Source organism: Plecotus auritus (genome assembly GCF_963455305.1).
Source record: "Plecotus auritus genome assembly, chromosome: 7".
NCBI classification, from domain to species: domain Eukaryota; kingdom Metazoa; phylum Chordata; class Mammalia; order Chiroptera; family Vespertilionidae; genus Plecotus; species Plecotus auritus.
In genome coordinates this window covers 24,309,317-24,331,627 of record NC_137774.1, presented here as the reverse complement: position 1 = coordinate 24,331,627, position 22,311 = coordinate 24,309,317, and the positions used below count along the sequence as shown (strand labels likewise).

The 22,311-nt window shown below is 44.7% G+C and overlaps 1 protein-coding gene across 1 annotated transcript in view; it reads right to left on the bottom strand.

Moving 5' to 3' along the window:
• Positions 1 to 2,743: 2,743 nt before the first annotated feature.
• The window catches only part of AATF (apoptosis antagonizing transcription factor), a 92,036-nt gene continuing 72,468 nt past the window's right edge, over positions 2,744 to 22,311 (bottom strand). The window contains exon 12 of the mRNA XM_080677972.1: positions 2,744 to 6,641. Coding sequence (XP_080534098.1) covers positions 6,578 to 6,641 — 64 coding nt within the window. The 3' untranslated portion in view covers positions 2,744 to 6,577. The remainder of the gene's footprint in view (positions 6,642 to 22,311) is intronic.

The window sequence follows — 22,311 nt, the reverse complement described above, 5'->3', positions numbered from 1 at the left end:
CGGGAACAAAAGCCTGGCCTTACTGGCGAGGTCAGCGGATGAAATGGAGGCCCCAGGGCGTGGGGCAGCCTCCTTTCCCAAGATCCCCCAGGACATCACAGCGCCCAGGTGGGGGTGATTGGCCCAGGAGCCTGCTGAAAGGCCGATAAGTAAACTCAAAAGCACCTGCTCCTTCCTGCTTATCTCCTCTAACAATATAAACGCGGAGTTAATCACGCTTAGTGTGTTCCGTATTAGCCTTACATTTAGCTCTTAAAATCCAGCGCAGTGTGCTACAACTTTAAAGGACACAGGAGTCAAACTGGAAAATCATTTTATGGCACCAGGAAGTCAGTTCCCAGGCTGATCCACCAGGAGTGAGACCCAGGCAGGAAACACTGGATCCTCACACCCTCCTGCTCCCCAGGTCCCTCTCCCAGCTACCTCTCCGGTCTAGGGCGGGTTTCCTCCAGGGCCTGGACACATACCTGGAGTGTGAAGACGCTGTGCCCTCAGCCCTGGGCCAAGCTGGAGCTCCCCACGTCCCGTCTGTTGATCATTTTCCTCATTTTTATTTTGGCGTTTAGTTTTACTTGAGAAAGGTTTGGAAATAGGCCTGAGTATCCAATACAGAGGCCACCGGCCACGTTGCAAAGCTCCAAAGATGCAAGGTATGATGGGGTGATGGCACAGCGATAGGAGTCTAGTCCCAGCACCCCAGGAAGCTCTATTGGGCAGCTCTGGCCTAGACACTCTGGACACTCCTAGCATGGGAGGCTTCCCCTGGGCTCCCAGGGACCCACGGGAGAGCGGGAGGCAGCGGGCCTCCAGGATGACAGAGTCCCTCACGTTCAGAGCTGCCCTCTCACGGAGAGGCAGACACCACAGAGCAGCAGGCTGACTGCTTCCCGCTGCATGTCAGCCACACCTGCATATGGATGCACCTGGCAGTCCCGGAGGCTGGGCTCGCAGAGGCCAACTTTGGAGCCCAGGAGCACCTGGCCAGGCTGACCTCTCACCTTGGGGAACCAGAACCTTGGGAAATGGATCCCAAGCCCAAAAAGGATTCAGAGCCTGGGCTTCAAGGAAGACCAGCAGGATTAATATAGGCACCTCTACTGGGTGCAATGGGTTCGATCAGATCCAAACTAGAGAATGCAGAACTCTACAGAAGAGAACAGAGATGACTCCCCCCTCCCCTCGACTGTGTGACCTGCCAATATAGTCCTTTGCTAAGCCTCCACCAGGGCCTGGCACACAGTAGGAGATCAGTATCTGAATGGATATGAAAAAACATTCTGGCACCTGTGCTAAACCCAAATCTACCATGCTGCCTTTACTTAGAAGCAGCAGCTTTAGATTAGGAAGGTCCTCAGAAGCCAACTTAGTTGGCCCTCATACTACAGTGAGGACCCTGAAGCCAAAGGTCAAAAGACTTCAAGGTCACATCCTAGTGTTAGAGAGTGGGAATTTTTTGAGCATGCTTACTACTACCATTCCAGAGAGGCCATGGACTATGCCCCAGATAGAGTTGTCAGTGCTGACACCAGGCCAGGCCTTGAGATACGGTCTCATGACCCCTTGCCAGCACGTAGGCCTTCTTTCATAGAACACTGTCAGCTTTCTGAAGAACAGGATGACCCTGTGAATAACATAGTCAATGGCATGACGTTGCTTGGGAAAAACTGTTTTGTCTTGGGTTGCTTGCTCTGCAAAAAAACAGGATGTGGTTAATGTGCTTAAAAGCAGTCCTGCACAAAGGGTTGGGGCTGCTCTCTGGACTCCCTGCGTGGAGAAAGGCAGAGCAGTCGCCAGCTGGCCGGCCGGCCGGCTAATAAAGGCTCCCTAAATTTTAATTTGGTCTGGACTCCAGTCGTCGTTCACTCGCGTTCGCTCCACAACACTAGCAATTTTTATTTATAGTCCAGGTTTCTCCCCACTACATCTTTCATTCATATCTGTTTGTCCTGGATTCAAAACATCACATATGCCCATTCCAAAACCAGCTATGTGCCCCCCACCCCAAATCTCTATTGAAATTGGGTAACATGCCCCCTAAATAAGTACAGTCCCCACCTACCTAGGGGAGGGCAGACCAGAGAGGAGGAAGCAGCCAGCCCCATGTGACTTGATGGGCAGCCTGCCCGCCCAGAGCAGACTGAGCTCATTTCCAATTGAGTCATAAAGGGGAAGATGGGGTGGGAGGAGGGCGGGCAGGAATCTTTGTGTTACTGTCATTGTCTGTTGGGGACCTTATATTCTTTTTCTACCCTATCAGTGATGTGGGATTGCTTTTTTGTTTTTTTAACGTTCTTTTGAAGTTTCTTTTCTGGGAATTCAGTGTCCTTGACCTCAACAAATGAACTGAGAACCCTCAACCAGGGGAAATAAACCAAACAAACCTCTCAGGAATATAAATGCTGCCGGGGCAATGACCCTTACTGGCAGACCCCACACCATGGGCAAGAAAGGCAGGGTAAAGGAAATCTATAGATAAACAAGAAAAACAGAAGTTAGACCAGGCAGACTCACTGCAGCTTCGCCATCCCTCTCCTCTGCAGACCAGGGCAGGTAATGACTCATCAACGAGTGGTGGGAGGAATGGATGCATGCACAGCAACTGGGCAATATGGATCCCCTGCACTTAAGAAGAATTAGTTAATGATCTTACCAAATTACTGGCAATTACCTTTGAAGTGTTATGAAGACAGAGAAAGTAAAAAAAGATGGAAAGAAAATAAGGTAGATAACATTGAAAAAAAGAATGACTAAGGCAAGCTTAATTTATTCAGCACAGTTGCCCCCAATACAGACACATACATACATTTAAAAAGTAAAAACAAACTCAAGTGCAGAAAATAAGGTTCATTCGCTTTAGACAAGGCTCGCTGCTTGTACCTGTCTTTGCTAAATGCAAGTGCACAGGGTGATCATCGGTGTCAGCAGCAGGGCAGCCGCCTGGCAGGGAACCCCTGCACCTCTGCACCCGCAGCCTCGGGCTCCTCCAGGACCCTCTAGCTCTACGGTCTGTAGTTTTGCTGAGGCATGTGGCTGCCTTGTTTGTGAATCTAGCCCAGGCAGACAAGGATCTTGGCATCAACACACTCCACATAGGGAGTGACTGCTATGTCCTGGGAAACAGTCCCAAGGTTTATGACGAATGTCACATTTGGATTCATTCCGAGCCCTCAGACTCGGCTCCTTTGGGATGAAGCGGTGAAGAGGCAGTCATCTCGGAGAGGTCTTAGCAATGCACGTGGAGACCAGGAAACTCAACGTCCACGAAGAACCTACTTTTCTCAACTGGAGACGGATGCAGCGTCTGTTGCTGGACGGGCTGGAGGTGGCCTGCCCTGGTGCCCTGCTGGCTTCCAGGGTTTCCCTACGATGCTCAATAAGCGGTTTTGGATGTGACTCTGGAGAGAATGGCTACACACCCAAAACAGTATAGAGCAGCTGCAGGAAGGCACACCCACACAAGGCAAGGACACCCACCTGAAAGATCCCCAGGAGCATGAGAGCCAGAGGGGAGAGTGGATCTAGCAGCCAGAAAAAAAGATGGGGTGGCGGGGGAGGAAGAGATGGTGTCGCTTTTTATTTATCCACCATCTTTCATGGGAGCATCCAAAGCACATTACAGGCAGGAGCTCTTTAATCCTCCCAGAGGATGCTGCTGATTTGAAGGGTTCCCTGGGGAGTAAGAAATAAACCCCAGGATCAGACTCCAGAGCCAATCTCCACTCTGCCTCTCAGCCCCGCCTAAAGCAAGTGAGACATGAACAAGCCCCCGTGATGTGTTCCGAGGGCCTTCAAAATACTCAGATTCTTTCACTTGGTTCCCTTTACTTCTAAAAATACATGCCAAGAAAAATAATTTTAAAAGACAATAAACAAGCTTTTTGCTCAAATATTTCCCTGTAACATTATTCATAATAGCAAATAATAATTTACATGCTCAACAACAGGGGATTTGGTTAAGCACTGATGATAAATACCCCAAATGGAATTACTAGTTAGCAATGAAAATACTTGTGCTATCTGCAAAAATGTGAAAGTAATCTTTTACTGTACTCTTAATATTAAAATGCAGAATATACTGTGTACCACTGGTTCTCAATTGGTGGTGTGTGTGTTAGGTAGAGGGGGAGATGGTGCATGGCTGCGTGGGTGTTTTGTTTTTAAAGGGTAAGTACATTTTGAACTGTCCAAAAGTAAAAACCAAGTCTCCCACCCGCACTGCTCAGGGGAGACGGGTTCCCTGGTGCGATGGCACCTGCACAGGGAAGAGGCTGGGAGGCACTAAGTGTCAGTAACGAGAAGTGGGTGTGTCTGGGTAGTGGATTATAGCCCAGTCTTATTTTTATTAGTTCCTTCTACTTCTCTATAATTATTTTTTAAATATATTTTTATTGATTTCAGAGAGGAAGGGAGAGGGAGAGAAACATCAATGATGAGAGAATCATTGATCGGCTATCCAACTGCACGGCTCACACTGGGGATTGAGCCCACAACCCAGGTACGTGCCCTGACTGGGTGGGAATAGAACCAGAACCTCCTGGTTCATAGGTCCACAGTCAACCATCGAGCCACACTGGCCAGGCTTCTATAATTAATTTTTAACATAAAATCAATGAGGACAAGCAACCAGCCTTCTCTTTTCTATCCTGAAGGGAGAGGCTCAGTCTCGAGTACGAACCTGGGCTGGGTGGGCACTGCCTATGTCCACTGTGGCCAGCTTGCCACCTCCCTGTACTGGGAGGACTTCAAGGTCTGTGGTGTCTGAGTGTCGTGCGTGAAGTAGTCAGGTGGGCAAAAAGAAAATAAGCAAACTCCGCACAAAAGGGAGGAAAGCTTCAGTCAACACTGAGAAAGGGCTCTGGATTGAAACTCCTGATAACAGTTCTCAACTCATTTAAAAATCAGCATTAGCTACCAAAATGTAAAGTATTAGTTTTATTAAAATGCAAATCAATCAACTAATCTGTCTTTCTAGTAACAGTTGAATTGCAGTATCCGTGTCAATTAAAATAGTTTCCAATTTATTCTTGGCTGGAAGGAGGGTGGTCTTCTGAATTTTAAAATGCAAGCCTCCCTTTACTGAAAATGCTGTCCGCTCTCATTTCTCCTGATTTTAATTCATTTTAATTAAACAGGTTGGACTCCAAATATTTTGAAGTACCTGTTTAAATCTTTTTCTTCACCAAATAAAGAGTGATGATGACGAAGGTTCTATCTTTTTAGGAAACGTGGGTTATAGCATGAAGCTCACTGACGTTCAATATGAGGAGCCACTTCCTGGCTGTTCCCACGTGAATCCTCAGGCTAGATCATTTTGAAGAGAGTAGTTGTGGGGGAACTCTCCTATTTCTGCTGACTGATCTCCTGGGTAACTGGAGACACACTGAAAATTAAACATTTCCCTGATAGTCAAGCCCAAGAGGTAACTACTGAGACAAGAAAAACAAATCACCACGTTCCAGGGTCCAATTAATGTGAGATGGAAAAACCCTCCTCCCGCCACGTGCCCCATCCTGAGCTCAGCAGACACCGAAGCTCACAAGAAATGGAAGTGAATTACATTCAGGACCGACTGCACTGGGGCCAGCCTTTGGGCACACAGTCCCCAGACACTAAGTCCATGATACGTGGGATTCAGGGACACAGAAATCTGTCACTTGGTTTTGACATTTTAAAACCACATGAAAATCCGACTTTAAAAACAATGACTAGTTATTGATGACAACTGCACTCAGTGGCCTGGATGCAACATTTCTCCTCTAATTCCGTAGCTTTAAATAAAGATTTGGGCAAGGCACGGAGGAGATGGTCACTGTTGTCCGCTGGTCGGCACACATTACTTATGCAAGATAATCTTCATTGCATATTGACCACAGCAGGCCAATAAATCCCCCTTATGGGGATTTAATTTCCAGCTTGTGACCTCTGGATGAAAAACAAGTGAATCATTTCCTCCTGCTAGATTTACACCAGAGCAGATCTCAATAAAGTGATTTAGGAATGGTGAGAATGGAAAAGGACGCTGGCAGAATCTTTATGGGTGGAAAAGAAAGAACAAGTCAGAGATTTGTATTCAGCAACAAATCGGCAAATACTCCCAAGTGACAAAGTCTCCAGGGCATAACTCAGAGGTTTTGGGAGTTCCCTGCTCCTCAGAGCCACAATCAATTGCTAAACATTGTCCACCCAGAAAGCAGCATCCCCCAAACGATTCCTTCTGTGAAGCTCTATGTGGGAAGAGGCACTGACTTGCTAGAGCTCTAAATCAGACCTCACTCCGTGCTGCTCCAGAAACCACATGCCAGTAACAACGCTCTTTATTTGTGGTGGCTCAAGGACATGGGGGAAGGGCGCTTTGCACACGGAAATGCCAGAGACAAAGACAGGTGATTCCAGGCGTCCTGGGACTTCGTTGGGCGTATGTTCTGAACAGCACACCTTCCCAGGAAGTCCATGACTCACTCAACCCCATAGGCCAGCGGGTTCCTCCACTTGGGGCTGGATGAGCAGCCAACCTGGCCAAGGCGCCGCCGGGTTGGAGGCCACCCTCAAGGCCTTGCAGCAAGAGAGCTGGGTGCTGTCAATCCCTGTGGCCTCCATCAGGAGGGTTGAGTTGGCCAAAAAGAGATCGATATAACTCTGTCCTAGAAGACAAACAAAACAAATTAGTTAACACATTGGTTAACTTTCCAAGGTTAAAAAAAGAACTAAGAAGCTGGGAAATACCCCAATCCGTTTGTTCAATTGAAACCACAGCCTTGTAATTAAAAATGCATCCCACAGCTCTTATTCACAAATACAAAGAGAGGGAGAAACTAGAAGCCAATCGAATAGTGAGATATGTAAACGGTCCAGTGTGGCTGCATACCCCGTCTCCAGGGAATGAGTTTCCTGTAAGTTTGCCCTTTACAGACAGGCTCTTCAAGTAAGAAAACAAGATTGAATATTTTAATAGGATGTATGAGACTGCCACGCAATGAGGAGGATTCAATCAGACATGAGATGTAGGGATATAATTTAGTTTTCATACATTTTCTTCGACTTGGCAGTACTTGAAAAACAATGAAAATGACCCAGCAACAAGATTCCAATTACTGTCACATGTGCAGCCATTCACTAGGACGAAGGTGCTTCCCACTCCCCTGTCCCCTTTCCCTGTTCTCAATCTAATAAATAATTCCAATGCCTAATTTATTATTTCTAAAATTGGGGTTTGACGTTAGGAGAGCCACAAAATGCCAAGGTCCTGAATCCTTGGAAATAAAGTAAACGATGTCTAACCTCTGTTTCAAATACAACATACACACAACTATTCGGCCATCCATGTGTCAAGGCCTGGAAAGTCTCAAAAAGACAAGGACCTCTCCTATCTTTATGGCAGAAACTCCAGAACACTTTCCCCTGTGGGCAGAGAGAGAGGAACCACGAAGGTCAAATCCACTACGGAGGTGGCCTATGGAGGACATGACGAACGGAGGCAAGTGATGCACGGCCACTAACTCTCAGGGAAGGGGGATGGGTTGGCACGGGCTAAGGCTCCAGCCAGGGAGTAAACAGCCCCAGAAGAAAGCTGTACCTGCTCTGTTCTATACTTCCAAGATCTAACCCCAAATGTAGCCTGTCCTTCTTGTTAAGAAAACAGGCTTTTAAAAGTGCTTTTATTATCTGACAGTCATCATCAGCAAATCTGACCTTCAAACTAAAGCAAACAAACAAAAACCCCCCACAAAACCAGCATCCTTAAACAGCTTTCTTGGTTCAGCAAGATTTTAACATAAAAACTTATTTGTCCATTTTTTAAGTTATCCCATTATAGTTGTGGTAGGAATAGAGGTCTATAATTAGAAAATCCAGCAATAAAAATAGCATATTAAAGCTTTTTAAAAAGAAAAAAATCTTTAAAAAGAAACCACAGAAGCTGAGAATGTCAACTAACCTTATGGTTCTGGGCACTACCAGGGCAGACCTGGAAAGTCGGGCCAGAGAACAGTTGCTCTCCAATCCCAGTGCAGGAAATCGGGGCAAGAATTTGCTGCTACCCTCACCCTGAACACTGGACCAGCCCAGGCCTCCAGACAAAGGAGGCAGGTTCACTCTGAGCTCCATCATCTCTTTTGTTTCTGCCTCCCCTAGCCAGCCCCAGACACCAGCCTAGGAAGTGGAAGGCAGCTTCATGCTAAATGCAAATCTGAGGCAGCAGCCTCACTTCCAGTTGCTTCCAAATCACCAGCTCCATCGCAGAAGCGACAGCAAGACCCTGCCCTAGCTGCCCTCATCACGCGATGGCCTGCCTGTCTGCCAGTAAGTACATGTCTCTCTTGCAATTTCACAAAAAATCTAGTGGCACGGAAGGGAGAGCCTCCATGACAAATAGGAAAGTGTGAGTTTAAGGCTGCAGCATCGGACGAGAGGGAAATGCAGAGGCCCATGCTATTCAACCTTCGCAATAGTACCCTCCCCATCTCGCCGGAGCCTGCCACATCCGACCCATCATTACCACCAGCAAATGCTTCCACTCAGCTCCACGGCAACAGAGAAGCACCTGGGCTGGGGCAGCAGTTACCATCCCAGCATGGTTCGAGAGGCAGGCAGAGAATGCAATGCTGAAACCCATGTTTTGATCGAACATTGGTTCACACTTAGGTGGGCAAAGCTGACACAGATGAAGCTGTTCATGGCAAAGCAACTTGGAAAGTGGAGTGCTCTGGGTTCTTAAAATCTTTTTACGGAGAGAAGGAGAATATGAACAAGGGGTTATTCCAATCTAAAACTCCCCAAGGAATTACAACTCCATGTCTTCCTCCCCACCAATAGGGACCGTTTGTGCCTTCAAAGCATCTCAAGCTCCCTGTTCCTACAGGCTCCACCATTTCAGGCCTCACCATCTCTGACCAGGAACATGTGACAGCTTCTACCCGACCTCTCTGCTCCCTCCTCCTCGTCCCCTCTGCATTTCCCCCCCCCCCCCCCAGCCCTGGCTCCCGCCCCAGGTCTAGGAGCACCACCAGGGTGAAGATCCAGCCCTCCTTTTCCCTGTAGCCTTGCACAGGCTATGCGTGGCTGGCCTCCCACCTTCGGACCCCGACCAGTAAGGGTGGGGCCTCAGGCCCTGGTCCACCAGCTTTTCTACACCCCAACAGAATTTGACAAAACCCCTCATACATTTTCAAGTTTACATATAAATGTTTTCTATAAATTTAATAACCACAAAGGATACAATTATCAGAATACTGTGAACACTAATTTTTAAAATAAAACTCACATCCCTTTTGTAATACACCCAATGGAATCTATATGCCATATTGATTTGCTACCCATCACCACTCATTTAAATAACACATAAACAAACTCTTTAACTTGGAAATGTTACAGCATTTTTCTTTTTAAATGTGTATTTCCATTTGACTTTTCCCTAGAGATTTTGGTCCTAATATAATTGTTCTATGCTTGAAAGTCTTTTATTGATCACCCTATCATATTTCTTGGCCACAAAAATATGTAAATTGAAACATTTTTTGAAATTTAAAAAGTTGAAATAAAAATATCCTAATTTCTTGCGACTGTAAGGTTCTAATTAACTTTTAAAATTTATTTTTGGATTGTGTTATCATTACAATTATTATTAGGATATATTTGTATATACAATAACAATATAAAAAAGTGTATCATACTTTTGGTAGAAACTTAATGTACATAAATAAGTAAAACATTAGTGGAAATGCATCTCTTGATGACACAGAAGAGGCTTCCCCTCTGTTCATGTCTCCATGACTGAGATTTATCTATTGCTGGAAGGAGTGGGTTCAGCATCGACCCTGTTCCTGTTTGTAGTTTTGTAGATGTAAGTACTGAGAGACCCTGTCACATTAACAAGTAGGCAGGAATGGGAGGATTTTGTTAGAGCAACATCACTCATTTATTTTAATTCTTTCTGAATTATATGCCCCCCCAAGAAATCGTATAGTGATCTGCCACCAAAAGTCTGTTTTAATGGTCTACCAGCTGACAACTCAATCAACTTCTCCTGCAGTTTTGTTAAAAATAAAGGCCCTGCAGGGACTTGTTACCTAGCTCTTAGTCACTGCCATTCTCAATCCCTGCACCTATAGTCTGAGCTGTCCCTTTTGTGTGGTGCCCACTGCAAGGCAATGTCCCAGGTCACAGCAAGGAGGGGCTTGAGGTGGGCTGGAGCCAGGTGGGCAGAGGACAGCTGGGCCAGGCCCGAGTGCACATCTGGATTGCTGGACACTCTGTGTCTACTTTCCCTGGGGAAGTCTCTGCACACCCCAGGATGAAGACTGACATGTGGGTGCACTGAGCTCTGCCCCCAAACCCAGACAGGTGCTCGTCTGCTGCCACTGCGTAGGGAAAGGTAGAAGCATCTGAAAAGAAACAGGACGTGTCCATACCCGCTGCCCCATCCCAAGGAAAACAAAGCTAGAAATAAAAGTAGGTTCCAAAAAGTCACCATGCGACCGAGGCCGGGCTGCCTTCTGCTGCAAGGATATGTCCCCTGCAGCATCCCCACTGACCAGGATTTAGCCACAAGCTCAGCTATCAATCCTCAGGTTAACCTCGTCTTCACCTGATTCTTTGGGCAACTGTAGTTTAATACTGGAGGTTCCCTTAACGCTATGCATGATGTTGTTTGTTTGTTTTTAAAATACTTAATTCCTGCTCTCTCCCACATTAAGAATCAAGAGTTGAATCACTGAGCTGAAATGCCTTCCCCCTTTGTAACCCTTTCCCCATAGTCTTGGCCTCAATGGCCAGTGGGAATGTCCACTGTAGAAAATGTATTAATGTTGGTCTCATGCAGGAGAATAACCTACAGAGTAATTAACAGGACTTGGACCTGAGGTAGAAGGTCGATAGCAGGGGCTCTTCCTTGAATTAAAATTTAACTTACCCTTTATTGCAACCTACAAAAGCAAGTAATGAGCACTAACATTTTTATTTCTTTTAAACTGTCATTTAGGCTATAGAGGGGATAATTACCTATCTCTAGTGTAGTAAGGTTTTATAACCCTTAGTAAGGCATTTTCTAATTTAATATTTTTACTATATTATCATAAAACCTGTTTCTGGGGGGAAAAATGATCATGGATTAGCAGCCATTTTCCATAAAGACAGTGAGTGTGTGTGTGTGTGTGTGTGTGTGTGTGTGTGTGTGTTGGGATTCAGTTTATTTACATGTGATTCTCCTGAAAAGATTTAAAGTATGCACAGTCTATTTGGCTGTGAAACGCGACCACTTTAGTGCAGGTGAGGTTGAAACTGTCCTGAATGACGATGGTGTACGTGTGGAATGCAGCCCCGTACGTGTGCACCCAATGTTCCCTTCAGCTCCACAGTCCCTCCTCACCGACTGCAACACGGACCAGCGTCTTCCATGCTGTTACCTAGGCAAACAGTGTAGAGCATACTGAACCTGCAGAGGATCTGTGTGGGGCTTGGATTTGCTAGGTCAGTAGCTTGCAGCATCTGGGATTCTGAGGGAAATGGACCGCTATACCCCAGAATGTTATACTCCCCTGACGCTGGCCAGAAACCCCCACACCTCCGAGATATCCCCAAGCTGCACCCGTCCATCCCAGTGCCCAAAGGCAGGTGGACGGCGGAGGGAAAGCAGCAATGCCACTGCTCCCTAAAGAAACCTGTACAACTCCCAAAAGTACCTCATATTCTCCGAGCAAGTATTATGCGCAGGAGTTCTAAACAGTCTTCCCAATGTGCCAGAGGAGACGATGTCACCGCTTTCCTGCTTAAAATTATACACATAATGTGCCCTTATTATTTTGAAATTGTTCATTTGTTACTTCAATGGGGTGAGAAGGTAGTCTCCCTACATGTACAAGACACATCCCAGAATGCATCCTGGTGCCCCCCTCCTTCCTAATACTCCCCGCTCTGCACACTCAGGATCCTGTGCTGTACACAAAAGTGGTGCAGTGTTTGTTCCTGCTTAACGTAATCCCTTGGACATACATTCCAGAATCAAAGGATGAGGAAACACACAAAGGGAGAGGGAGACGAAGGGCTCCAATCCCAGCACTGCTCACGTCTAGAGGAATGCCGACACAATCTGGATCCTCCTGAGGCAGTAGGAACATAAACACATGACCGGCGCAGTTGCTGATGGCAGATGTGCTCTTAAAAATTACTGGTGACGTTACAATGTGTGCCTTTTTATACATGTTGTGTTTTGAAAACGGTTACTTATTAATGCTGTGGAAGCTTATAAATGTGCATCAGATGTGCATGGTCTCTGACCTAAGAGAATAACACAAAGATATAATAAATTCATAAATCACATCTGGATGCCTGTTTGACTTTGTAAGACTTCTGGAGGATTGCAGAGGTGTGATGAGTGCCCGTTTCTCTGATCCAGGGCTGTGGATGGCAGTGCTGAGTTGGGAAGGTAAGCGTAGCCAGCAAGTCTGTCTAGGACAAACCATACCATGCAGAGAGACACATGAGCAATCTACCTTATGCTGACCCCGATTCGGCCGTTTGGTGACCAGGCCCTGTCCCTCTAGAGCCAGGAGAGGAACAAGGCTGACTGCTCTTCCTTGTGGCAGCGTTTCAACTTTTGATGTCTTCCCCTAACTAAATCTGTTCTTTTCCAGGTAAAAAGGAAGAGTTCACTCCATTCCTGCTATGACAAAGTTGGAGTTCTCTTGCTATCCTAACCAAACTCCTCTCAGCCCTCCAGTTTGCCAAAGAACGGGCGGCAAGGCCCCCATACCCTCTGTGCCAGTCCTGACACACCTGGGGCAGCCTAGTTAGCGCAGAGCAGGGCTCTGCGGCCTCCTGTGTTCTCAGCACACCCTCCTCCTGCCTTCACAGAGCTTCCACTCTCTTCTGATCTGCTTACCAATATGCCCAACATTGCAAACATCAACAGAAAAGATACTGGCCAATTACCATGGGCATATGCTAATGCCACCAAATGAAGGGATACTCCCAACCCTGACATCCCAACCACCCGACAAAATCTTTCACTTAATCTTTCCTTCCTCTGCTTCCTCTGACCAGACCCATTCTCCTGTGTCAGTTACTCTACAGATGAGAGGGAGGTGTTTGAGAAATGTTTCTATGACCTAAAGAGGGAAATACATAGACCCAAGCGGCAAGCAACTGCCCAGTGCTCCTTGGGGGCACATGGCAGAGGGTAAAGCTATGCAGTCGCAGGAATGGAAGCAGGACACACTGGAATCTGTCTCTCAAGAAGACTGGGCTGTTAGAAAGGTGGTCCAAGAGAACAGAAGACTGAGCTCTTACAGGGAAGGTAGTGTCATCTAGTCAGAATGACATGCACACACTATGAGTGTAGACAACTTAGAATCCTAGTGCAGCGGAAAGGTCCGCTCTTAGCTCTCCCTCTCTCCTCCCAACCTAGCCCAGCAACAAAAGGTGGAGCACAGGCTTCTTTCTTTGAAATCTCATAACAATTTCATACCAAAAAAACACACACAAAGAAACAAAGAAATGAGGGGAAAAGAAAAGAAAGCAACCTTTTCTTACCTAGGGCTTATTTCTTAACAGGATCAAGCTAGCAAAGTAGCAGTGACTCAGAGAACACGCATCTGTCACTAATTATCTAAATCCGGATACAAGGCAAATCTCCAGACACTGGCTGAAGCTCCACAATAGCCAAACCGCAACTTCCCGAATCTGCCACAAGGTGGCAGCACACAACGCACTTCTGATCGGACCAGGCAACCAGCGAGACTCCCAGCAAACTGCGCCCATAAATTACCTAGTGTCTGCTGTCATTACCATCCTCCCAATGCTTGACGGAGACTCTAGGTCTGTTCCAATTCTCTCTTTTGGTCGGGTCAGAACTAGGTCCTTCAAACCTCTGCAAATGCTTTTAGCCCCACAGCTTTAAATTACCAATGGTGACGTGTGGCCTCTGGCCTGTCTCCTAAAGATCAGACAGATCGAAGATTTATAAATGTTCAAAGAAGCAGGTTCAGGCCCCAAACAAAGGAACTGAAAGGCTGGGGAAAAGAAGGAGAGGGAAGAGGAGTAGAAGGTGAGGAGGGAAGGAGAGGTAAATTGGTAAGGTTTTCTCCTCACTTATGCTCCCTCCTGATTCCCAAGTCACTTCACAAATTCACTCCACTGAACAAAGGAAGAGAAATACTTGAAACTTTCATCATCCCTACCAATAGCTTCAAGACTCTGAAATTCTTTTAAAGAAAAATAGTTTGCCTTGGTATCGGATATGCAAAAACCTGGGGGTGAGGTGGGGAGCGGGGGGGAGTGCTCTTTAGACAAAGGGGACATCCCTCCTTCCCCGTACATTAATATTCCACATTCCTGGGATGATTTCCACTTTCACAGTTTGACTGTTTTATAACAGATCTGATGCGAGAGAAGACAAATGGCCTCGCAAAGGAAAGACGACAAATCATCTCACTGCTTTTAGCAGGGTTTTCTCTTTACTTTATTTTTATTCTGTGGCTGAGCTGCAGAGCTCTCTGTCTTGCTGGAGATGTTTAATATTAACGTCAAGCCGCTGCGAACCTGGCAATAGAGTTGGCCGGTGTTGTGTTTACGGTTTTGTGACTGCTGGCTTCAGGAAGATGAAGCTCCTTGTTCAAACAGCAGCCCCTCTAACAGCTCCTGCTAAAAGCGATGCGGGGGCTGGGGGGATATGCTTCACTGCTTGGATGTGAATCACTTCCTCCACCTCATGGAGGTGAGACTGACACTGGAGTTACATTTGTATCCCTATCAAGGCTGTTGCCCGGCAAGGCAGGGCCTGGGGTAGAGCGGGGGTGGGGAGGAGGCAGCAGATGCCACATCTCTCAGCTCAGTGTAACTTCTACTTTTAGAGGATCAAAATACATGGAAATTAGTGAGGGTATTTACTGTCAACCCGCAGGGTTCCAGAAAGGCCTTCTACTACTTCTGGTAATAAGTTATTTTACTAAAAAACCCAGCACCGACTCAAACATAAAAGGAGCAAGTACCCGGCAAACGCCCACAGGCAGTGACTGCAATGCCATGACCCTTCACAGTGAGCACTTCTAACTGCTCACCAGCCCATGTCCCACCTTCTTCTCCCTAAGGTGCAGGGGTATTGGGTTCTCTTGGTCTCCTCCTTCTTTGTCTTTTTTACCTTCTCCTAGGTTCTCTTCTCATCCTTCCCTTCTCTCCTGACACCCTCCCCTGGAGTCTCACCCACACTCCCAGCTCTAACATCTGTGTGTGGAGCAGGAGGCCCAGAGCCAGAGCTCTGCCTCCTCACCTAGACACTGAATCCTGCCCCCTGGCCCTGCAAGGCTAGCCTGTCACCTAAACTATAGTTTCTGTTCATAATGGCAGCAAATAATTTGTTATTCATGTCTTACAATTAAATGTTTAATGACAGGAAGCTATAAACAGAGTTACAGGTATCAATACCACATTTTTTGATTAAAAAATAAAATACACCCAGAGATAGGCTCTTGTTTAGACAATTTATATTAATTGATAAAATGCAAATTGATGCCCTTCATCTGTCAATCTTTGTGATTTTTAACAGTACTATTTAAAGAACATCCCCCTCTCCTCTGTAAATCAGAGAACAATTTGGGAAAAGGGAAATTTGTCCCAGACACCTGCTAGGTAAACTTTCCCAGGACTTGGCCATCCCAACCCTTCTCCCCCTACTTCACCAACTCATCACTGAAGTCAGCAATTGGATGACCTCGGCGGTTATGTGACTGGCTTTTAAAAGCCTGACTGCTCAGTGCAAAATGAACAGTTTGCATTTCTGCCCCTGAAAGCTGGCGAGTCTACGTTGCCGCAGAGCTGTGCCTCCCCTGCAGGATGAGAGGTGGGCGAGGAGGCAGAATGCTGCCAAGTGCATGTAGGAGAAAATGTGTATTGATTCCTTCTTTCTTATAAAGGAGCACAAAGCACTGAAGAACAATTGCTCGTCTTTGCAGCGTTTCACATTCCACATGAGACAAAAGGCCCAACCCCCACCAGCCTCTGCGAAGCTGAAAGGGGAGCCAGGCGAGCCGCACCACGGAGCGGGGTCTCCTGGGTGTCAGTGGCCACCACGCTGTCCAGCTCCACTGCTGGGACTCCAAACACCCTGGGCCAGACACCTCCCCTGCCTCTGATCAAGTAATTTCCCTCTCTGGGCTGATGTTTCCTCATTTATATTAGAGAAGAAAGTGCCTTCAGTCTTATTTACTTTTAAGTGGAGATGCCCAGAGGGTAAAAGAGTTCATGTTTATAAAGTGTTCTGTTCCCCAGAGGGAGACAATGGGTAGAATACAAGGTGTGGTTATGGCTCATTCAAGACCTCATTTCCAGGTTGGTTATAATAGCTTCTGTTACAAATGCTGGCTTCCCAGCACCTTGAACTCAAAGTACAAAGAGGCAATGTCCTTTATCTAAATATCCTTGTTTTGGTTTGACACTTAATACCAACACTAAAAATAACAAAAGGTAACCAGGGACTATTAAGCCTTGTTAATGCACAGAGAGAATCCATTCCAGAGCTGTTTTCTTCTTAAACTAAACACATCCTGAAAGCAGTCCAAAAACCAGACCTAAAGCTTTAATTGTTCATCATGGAGGCTGGTCTGTGTTCAACATGTTTCCATAGTAACCAACAGTTTGGAGGAGGAGCACCATAAACCAAACCCAGGACAGACATCAGAGCCAAGACGGGCAGGAGAAACCCTATGGTATAATATAAAGTTTATAGTGTACACTCTTAGTGAGGGAAATACAAGCATGTTCATGAAAGATCTTTTCCCAGGGTTCATGCTAAGTAAACATGACCTCAAAAACTCTCTAGGTAAAGGGTTGGGAATGTGGAGTCCCAAATCTGGACTCGTTTCCGAGGCTTTTCCGAGGTGGCATGAGTGAAGACCACGTGGAGCTTGGCCCTCAAGCAGTGCAATATTCCAGCGTGAAGACAGCCCGCAGGTGATTAAGGCGCGCCTATGAAGTCATAGGTAAATGCTATATACGTACGTGTGGTCATGCACAAAGTGCTGAGGGAGGGAGCAGAGGGAATGTATCACAGGAGCTAGGTGATTTGCAGAAATTTCAATAAATGGCAAGAAGCCGGTGTTCATCCATCTTATAGGACCTTTTGCAAAAATAATCTTACCAACACATTGTAAATAGCCTTCTAAGCTGAAAACATTAAAAGACTTTTCAGCCCGGCCAGCATGTCTCAGTGGTTGAGCTTCAACCTATGAACCAGGAGATCACGGTTCAACTCCCGGTCAGGGCACATGCCCAGGTTGTGCACTTGATCTCCAGTGTGGGGCCTGCAGGAGACAGCTGATGAATGATTCTCTCTCATTATTGATGTCTCTTTCTCTCTCTCTCCCTTTCCCTTCCTCTCTGAAATCAATAAAAATGTATACTTTTTAAAAATAGGGGTTCAAGGAAGAAAGAGCACCCCCCCCCCAGTGGGGGGCAGGGAATCCTAAAAGCCTCCCTGGAAAGGCTGGTGTTGGTCAAGCACTTGAACATTGCAACAGGAGAGACTGAGTGGAATGGGGTTAGGGGGTGCTCCAGGTTAAGTGAGCAGAATTAAGAGACACAAGTGGGAGGAGTATGGAGAGCGTCCTGGGATTGCACAAAGGGCATGCAACCAAAACAGGAGATGAAGAGAGGAAGGTAGCAAGGAGACATTTCACTGCAGGCCTTGAGTGGCAGGTTCAAGACTATGTCCTTTATTCTACGACAATGAAGACTACTAACTTGCTTTAAGTGATGTTTAGGAAAGTTTAATGTGGCAATGATACATAGAACTGGTTAGATCAGGCTGGTGGTCAAGAAGCTGTTAGCGCAACAGTCTATGTGGAAAGTAAAAAAAAAAAAATCCATAAGCATATATTGCGTTTATTGTAGGGGGGGAATATATTGTTTCTAAGAAAAATAGGTAATAGGTGCCTAAGTATGGCAGAGGTAGAACAATAAGAGCAAAGTGACTGAATATACTGGATCAGGTGTCAGAGCTAACTTCAAGGGTTAGGGTCTTTGTAATCAGAAGAATGGTATGATGGTAAGAGCAGGTCTGGAAATTCAGGGATTCACACTAAAATGTGAATGACTTCATAGGCAAAAACTTCCTATATAGAAAGCATCTCTATTAGCAAAGGAAAAGGAAAATCATTTTAGTCCAAACAAGTTCTTTGTTTTGTTTCTTTTTCCCAAACAAGTTTTTAGTTGAGAGAGGTTCTGTGTATATGTACCATGGATGGGAAGAAGCAGTGTCCCTTGGCACATCATTCCCAAATATGTCTATAAGCTTGCTGACTTTCTAGACACAGCGTAGGGGTTCGGAGCCATACTCCTAGGTGCATAAATGATACCAGTTCCACTACTTACTTGCTGTTTAACTTAGGAAAGTTACTTATTTGCTCTATGCCTCAGTATTTTTATCATAAAATGCAAATAATGTCAAACACTTTAGTGGTTTCTTATAAGTATTTAATCCAAGTGTATGTGAAGGGCTTAGTGCAGTGTCTGGCATACAGTAAATGCTCAATAAGTGGAATATGATATTATTCAATGTCATGTCATTGCCCATCAGAAACAGGGTGGCAGACTTAGGGTGGATAAATCAGAGTGAAGGATGAAGGCACTTAAAAACAGAAATGGTCTACATATCTTAGCAATCTAATGCTGGCTCAGTGATCATTGCGGGAAATGTATTAAGGTGTATAAATGCCCAATCTAAACTAACAGAAAAGATATCTGGCTCCTGCCTACCCACAATATAATATCTATATGATATTATAAGTAGAATAAAATAATAATAAAATACAAAAACTTAAAAACAATAAGTCCTTAGGAGAAACATTTATACTTACTTTAAAGAATGTGAAATACTCCTTGGGGAATAAAAAGGATTCATAATCCTCTGAAGAAGTGATGGGCATGTGACTGCAGGAATGAAAACTACCGTCAAGAAGCCCCGTTTTGAGGAAAGATTGATCTGTTCAGCATTTACAATTTCTTTCTAGAAGATGTACTTTTATCACCCTACATCCTGTTTGGAACCAAGGCTTCAATCTGAGAATGCAAATTCTTTAGAACTGTGTAAGACTGAACAAGCAGCATCAGGAAAAATAGAGGAAACAATAGTGGTGTTTTTCTTTTCAACCCAGGTTTAGAACTCTGGCCCAAGCGACGAGCTTGAACTTGAGAATATTTTCTTTGTCCTTTCTGATGTTATGAGGAGGAAGGTCCGTGCCTCCTATTTCTGTGCTGGACACCGTCTTTAATGATGATGTATGGGGTCCCTTCCCCTCAGCACTGCTGGGGGCTCAAACACGTGCCACCACCCTCCAGAGCATCAACACGGGAATTATAAACTGTGTCAATCCGAGTTAATGCAAAGCTGTAATCCTCTTTATGAGCATAAAGATCAAATCACTGCCATGAGTTATGTTCATTCTGTAATCTGATAAGGAAGAGAGGGAACCTCTAATAAAAGAGTGATGGGAGCCTTTAATGACGCTGTGGAAGGCAGCACCAGAGAAAATATTGCTCTCGTTCACACCGATTAGATCAATGTTGCATATTCGCCTGGACTTGTTTCACCTGTCAGAACAACCTGTGTCTTTCTAGGAGATAAAAGGCTTCAGAGAAAACATCTGTATCTTAACTGTTCTTGCTTGCAAGTTTTTAAACAACGAAAAGTACTCTGTGGAGAATATTTCTGGGGTTATTAGCTGTTATGTTTTCAAATGCTGGGCAAACTGCCCCATGATTCAGTGCCTATTTCTATTACATAAAGGGATAAAGTTAGCAACAGGGGAATCACAAATGGTCTAAGTAACCTCTGGGTTACCAAGTAGGGGGAAAAGAACATATTCAGTAGAGTGGTAGACTATCCCCAACATTTAGGGTACAGACCCACACACAAAAGTGGCAAACCAAAGATAAATCGCATGAACAAACCCTCAAGAACAGTGTGGCAGTGATATTGACGAAGCACTTTACAAGGCTGGATCACATTTGTGCATTTCTTTTCTATAAAACTCCAGATGTAGAACGATAATGTATTTGGTGCTTAGTAGTTATCATTAAAGCATCCTCTCTGGGTTCCTTTTTTAAATGCCAGTAGCTTTATAAAAGGAGTGGAAAAAGTGTTTTTTATTTGGGGGGAGAATATAAGAGGCATGGAAATTCTTGCTATTCCTATGGAGAATTTCTTTAAGGAATGAAGTACCTATAAAATGTTAATATTGCTATCGTCTTTGTAATAAGAAAAAAAAGCTTCTTAGGAAAATACAATAATCTACACCTCTAAGGGTCCATACCAGAAACAGGACCCTGTTGAAGTAGCAGCTACGCAAGGCAAACACATATTTTCCTTTGCGTACATCAAGCTGACTGTTCCCACTTAGACCTGTTCCACGCTGACAGCAAAACTCACCATGCCAGCAGAGCAAGCAGTTCGCACGGTTCCCTTTCCCTGAGGCCGTGGCCACTTTTGACCTATCTCTGAGGTCTTACTCAGAGTGTGCTTCTCCTACTTGCCACACTAACATTTTACTATCTGATTTCTATCAACACAACAAATGAGGAAGAATTACAAGTCTGCCTCAGAGAGGCTTTCAAAAACAGGTGATTTTTTCCACAACCTCCAAATTCTTCATTTTGTTAAAATTATAATAAGAGATCATCTGAATTTTACTTCATACTCCCTCTGGTCTGATAGACCCAGGGGGTTCACGTCATGTAAAGTAAGCTGCTTCTGAAATGTCCTTGGTAAGCTTCGGGTCCCTCAATAGTCAGAGAAGTGAACAGCACTCGTGTACATCCTGCAAGTGACATTCTGGCCTGTTCTTGGTGGTAACAATGTGCTTAGGAGAATTCTCTACCAACGAGACAGCAAGCCTCTTCCCCTCCTTAGCCCACTGATAACTGTCTCTACAATATCTCGTGATATTTTGGCCTCTTAGTAAAATGAGTCTGAAGGACAAACAGTAGCTGCTCTGGGAGCTGAGCTGTCCCATGCCAAGGGTACCCAAGAGTTTAGCAAAGCCAGTGATCATTTTTAGGCTCACGGTAATATCTTTCTTCACATGCAAACATGTAGTACGTGGGCAAAGTGGGATTTCTTTTTTCTCTCAATACTGAGAATGCGCATCAGATCTGCAAGAGAAGCCAACTACCCAGCTCTTAATGGAGTAAAGATCTACTGGCCCAGGAATTATATGAGACTTTAACTAACAAAGGAGACCTGAAGGCACATAAAGGCATTTAAAGCAGTATCCATAGTTTATCTAGAAAGAAAAGCCCCAAAGGGAAATTGGTAACACAGGGAGGGGTGCAAACTATACTCATTTAACTCTGTTTTTAAAAAAAAGACTGATCTAGAAATGAATGAAGAAAAAACAAAAACAGCCATACATAGGCATTCACTTGCAAAGCATTAAGAGAAAATAAGAGGTCACAAAGTTCTGAGTATAAACATATTCAGAACTATCCACAAGCTGTTTAATACTCAAAGCATTGAACAAAGCAAACAAAAAATTAATAATCACTGTGCTCACCTAAACTTGCAGTTCTATTACTTCACAGACAAGGGGGAGGAGGGAAACCTGGTAAAATTTAGTAGCAAACTAAATATATGCAGATAAAAGGGTTAAATGTAGTTTGAGGTATAAAGCTGGCAAAACCCACATATGCCACATTATAACCAATCAGTTCAGTTGGTAAAGATTTATGTTTAAAAATGTCTACCACAGCATTATTTACAACAATTATAATTAAAAACAATTTACATGCCCAATAATTAGTGAATGGCTAAATAAATAATATTTGAAAGTGTACATAGTCATTACAAATTTTTGAATGATTTTAATGGTATAATGCTCACAGTACTTAAAGAAAAAATTCATAGTAGTAGAATATAATTTTAATTATGTAAAAAAGAAAAACAAGAACATACAAAAAGCAAATTAACTCAAAAGACTAAAAGAAAATATTCTGAAATGTTAAAAGTGGTTATCTCCTGTGTATGTATACACACACTTCCTAGTTCTGAATGTTCAAAGAGCCCACTGACAATGAGCACCCCTAGCACCCAGATTTTGGTTTCTAAATACCACAATCAACTGAAAAGAATCAGGGCTCCTTGGAGAAAGACTGATTCCAGAGCTAGGACAGGGAAAGTATAAGATGAGCCTAGAATAACTTTGTTGTGCCAGATGGTAAGGAAGTGCTCAAAGAATAGCTGGGAACATCTCAAAAGGACATAAGCCAGCTTGAAGGGGCTTCATTAATATGGGACAATTTAAAAATCAAAATAAACAATGACACTAACAG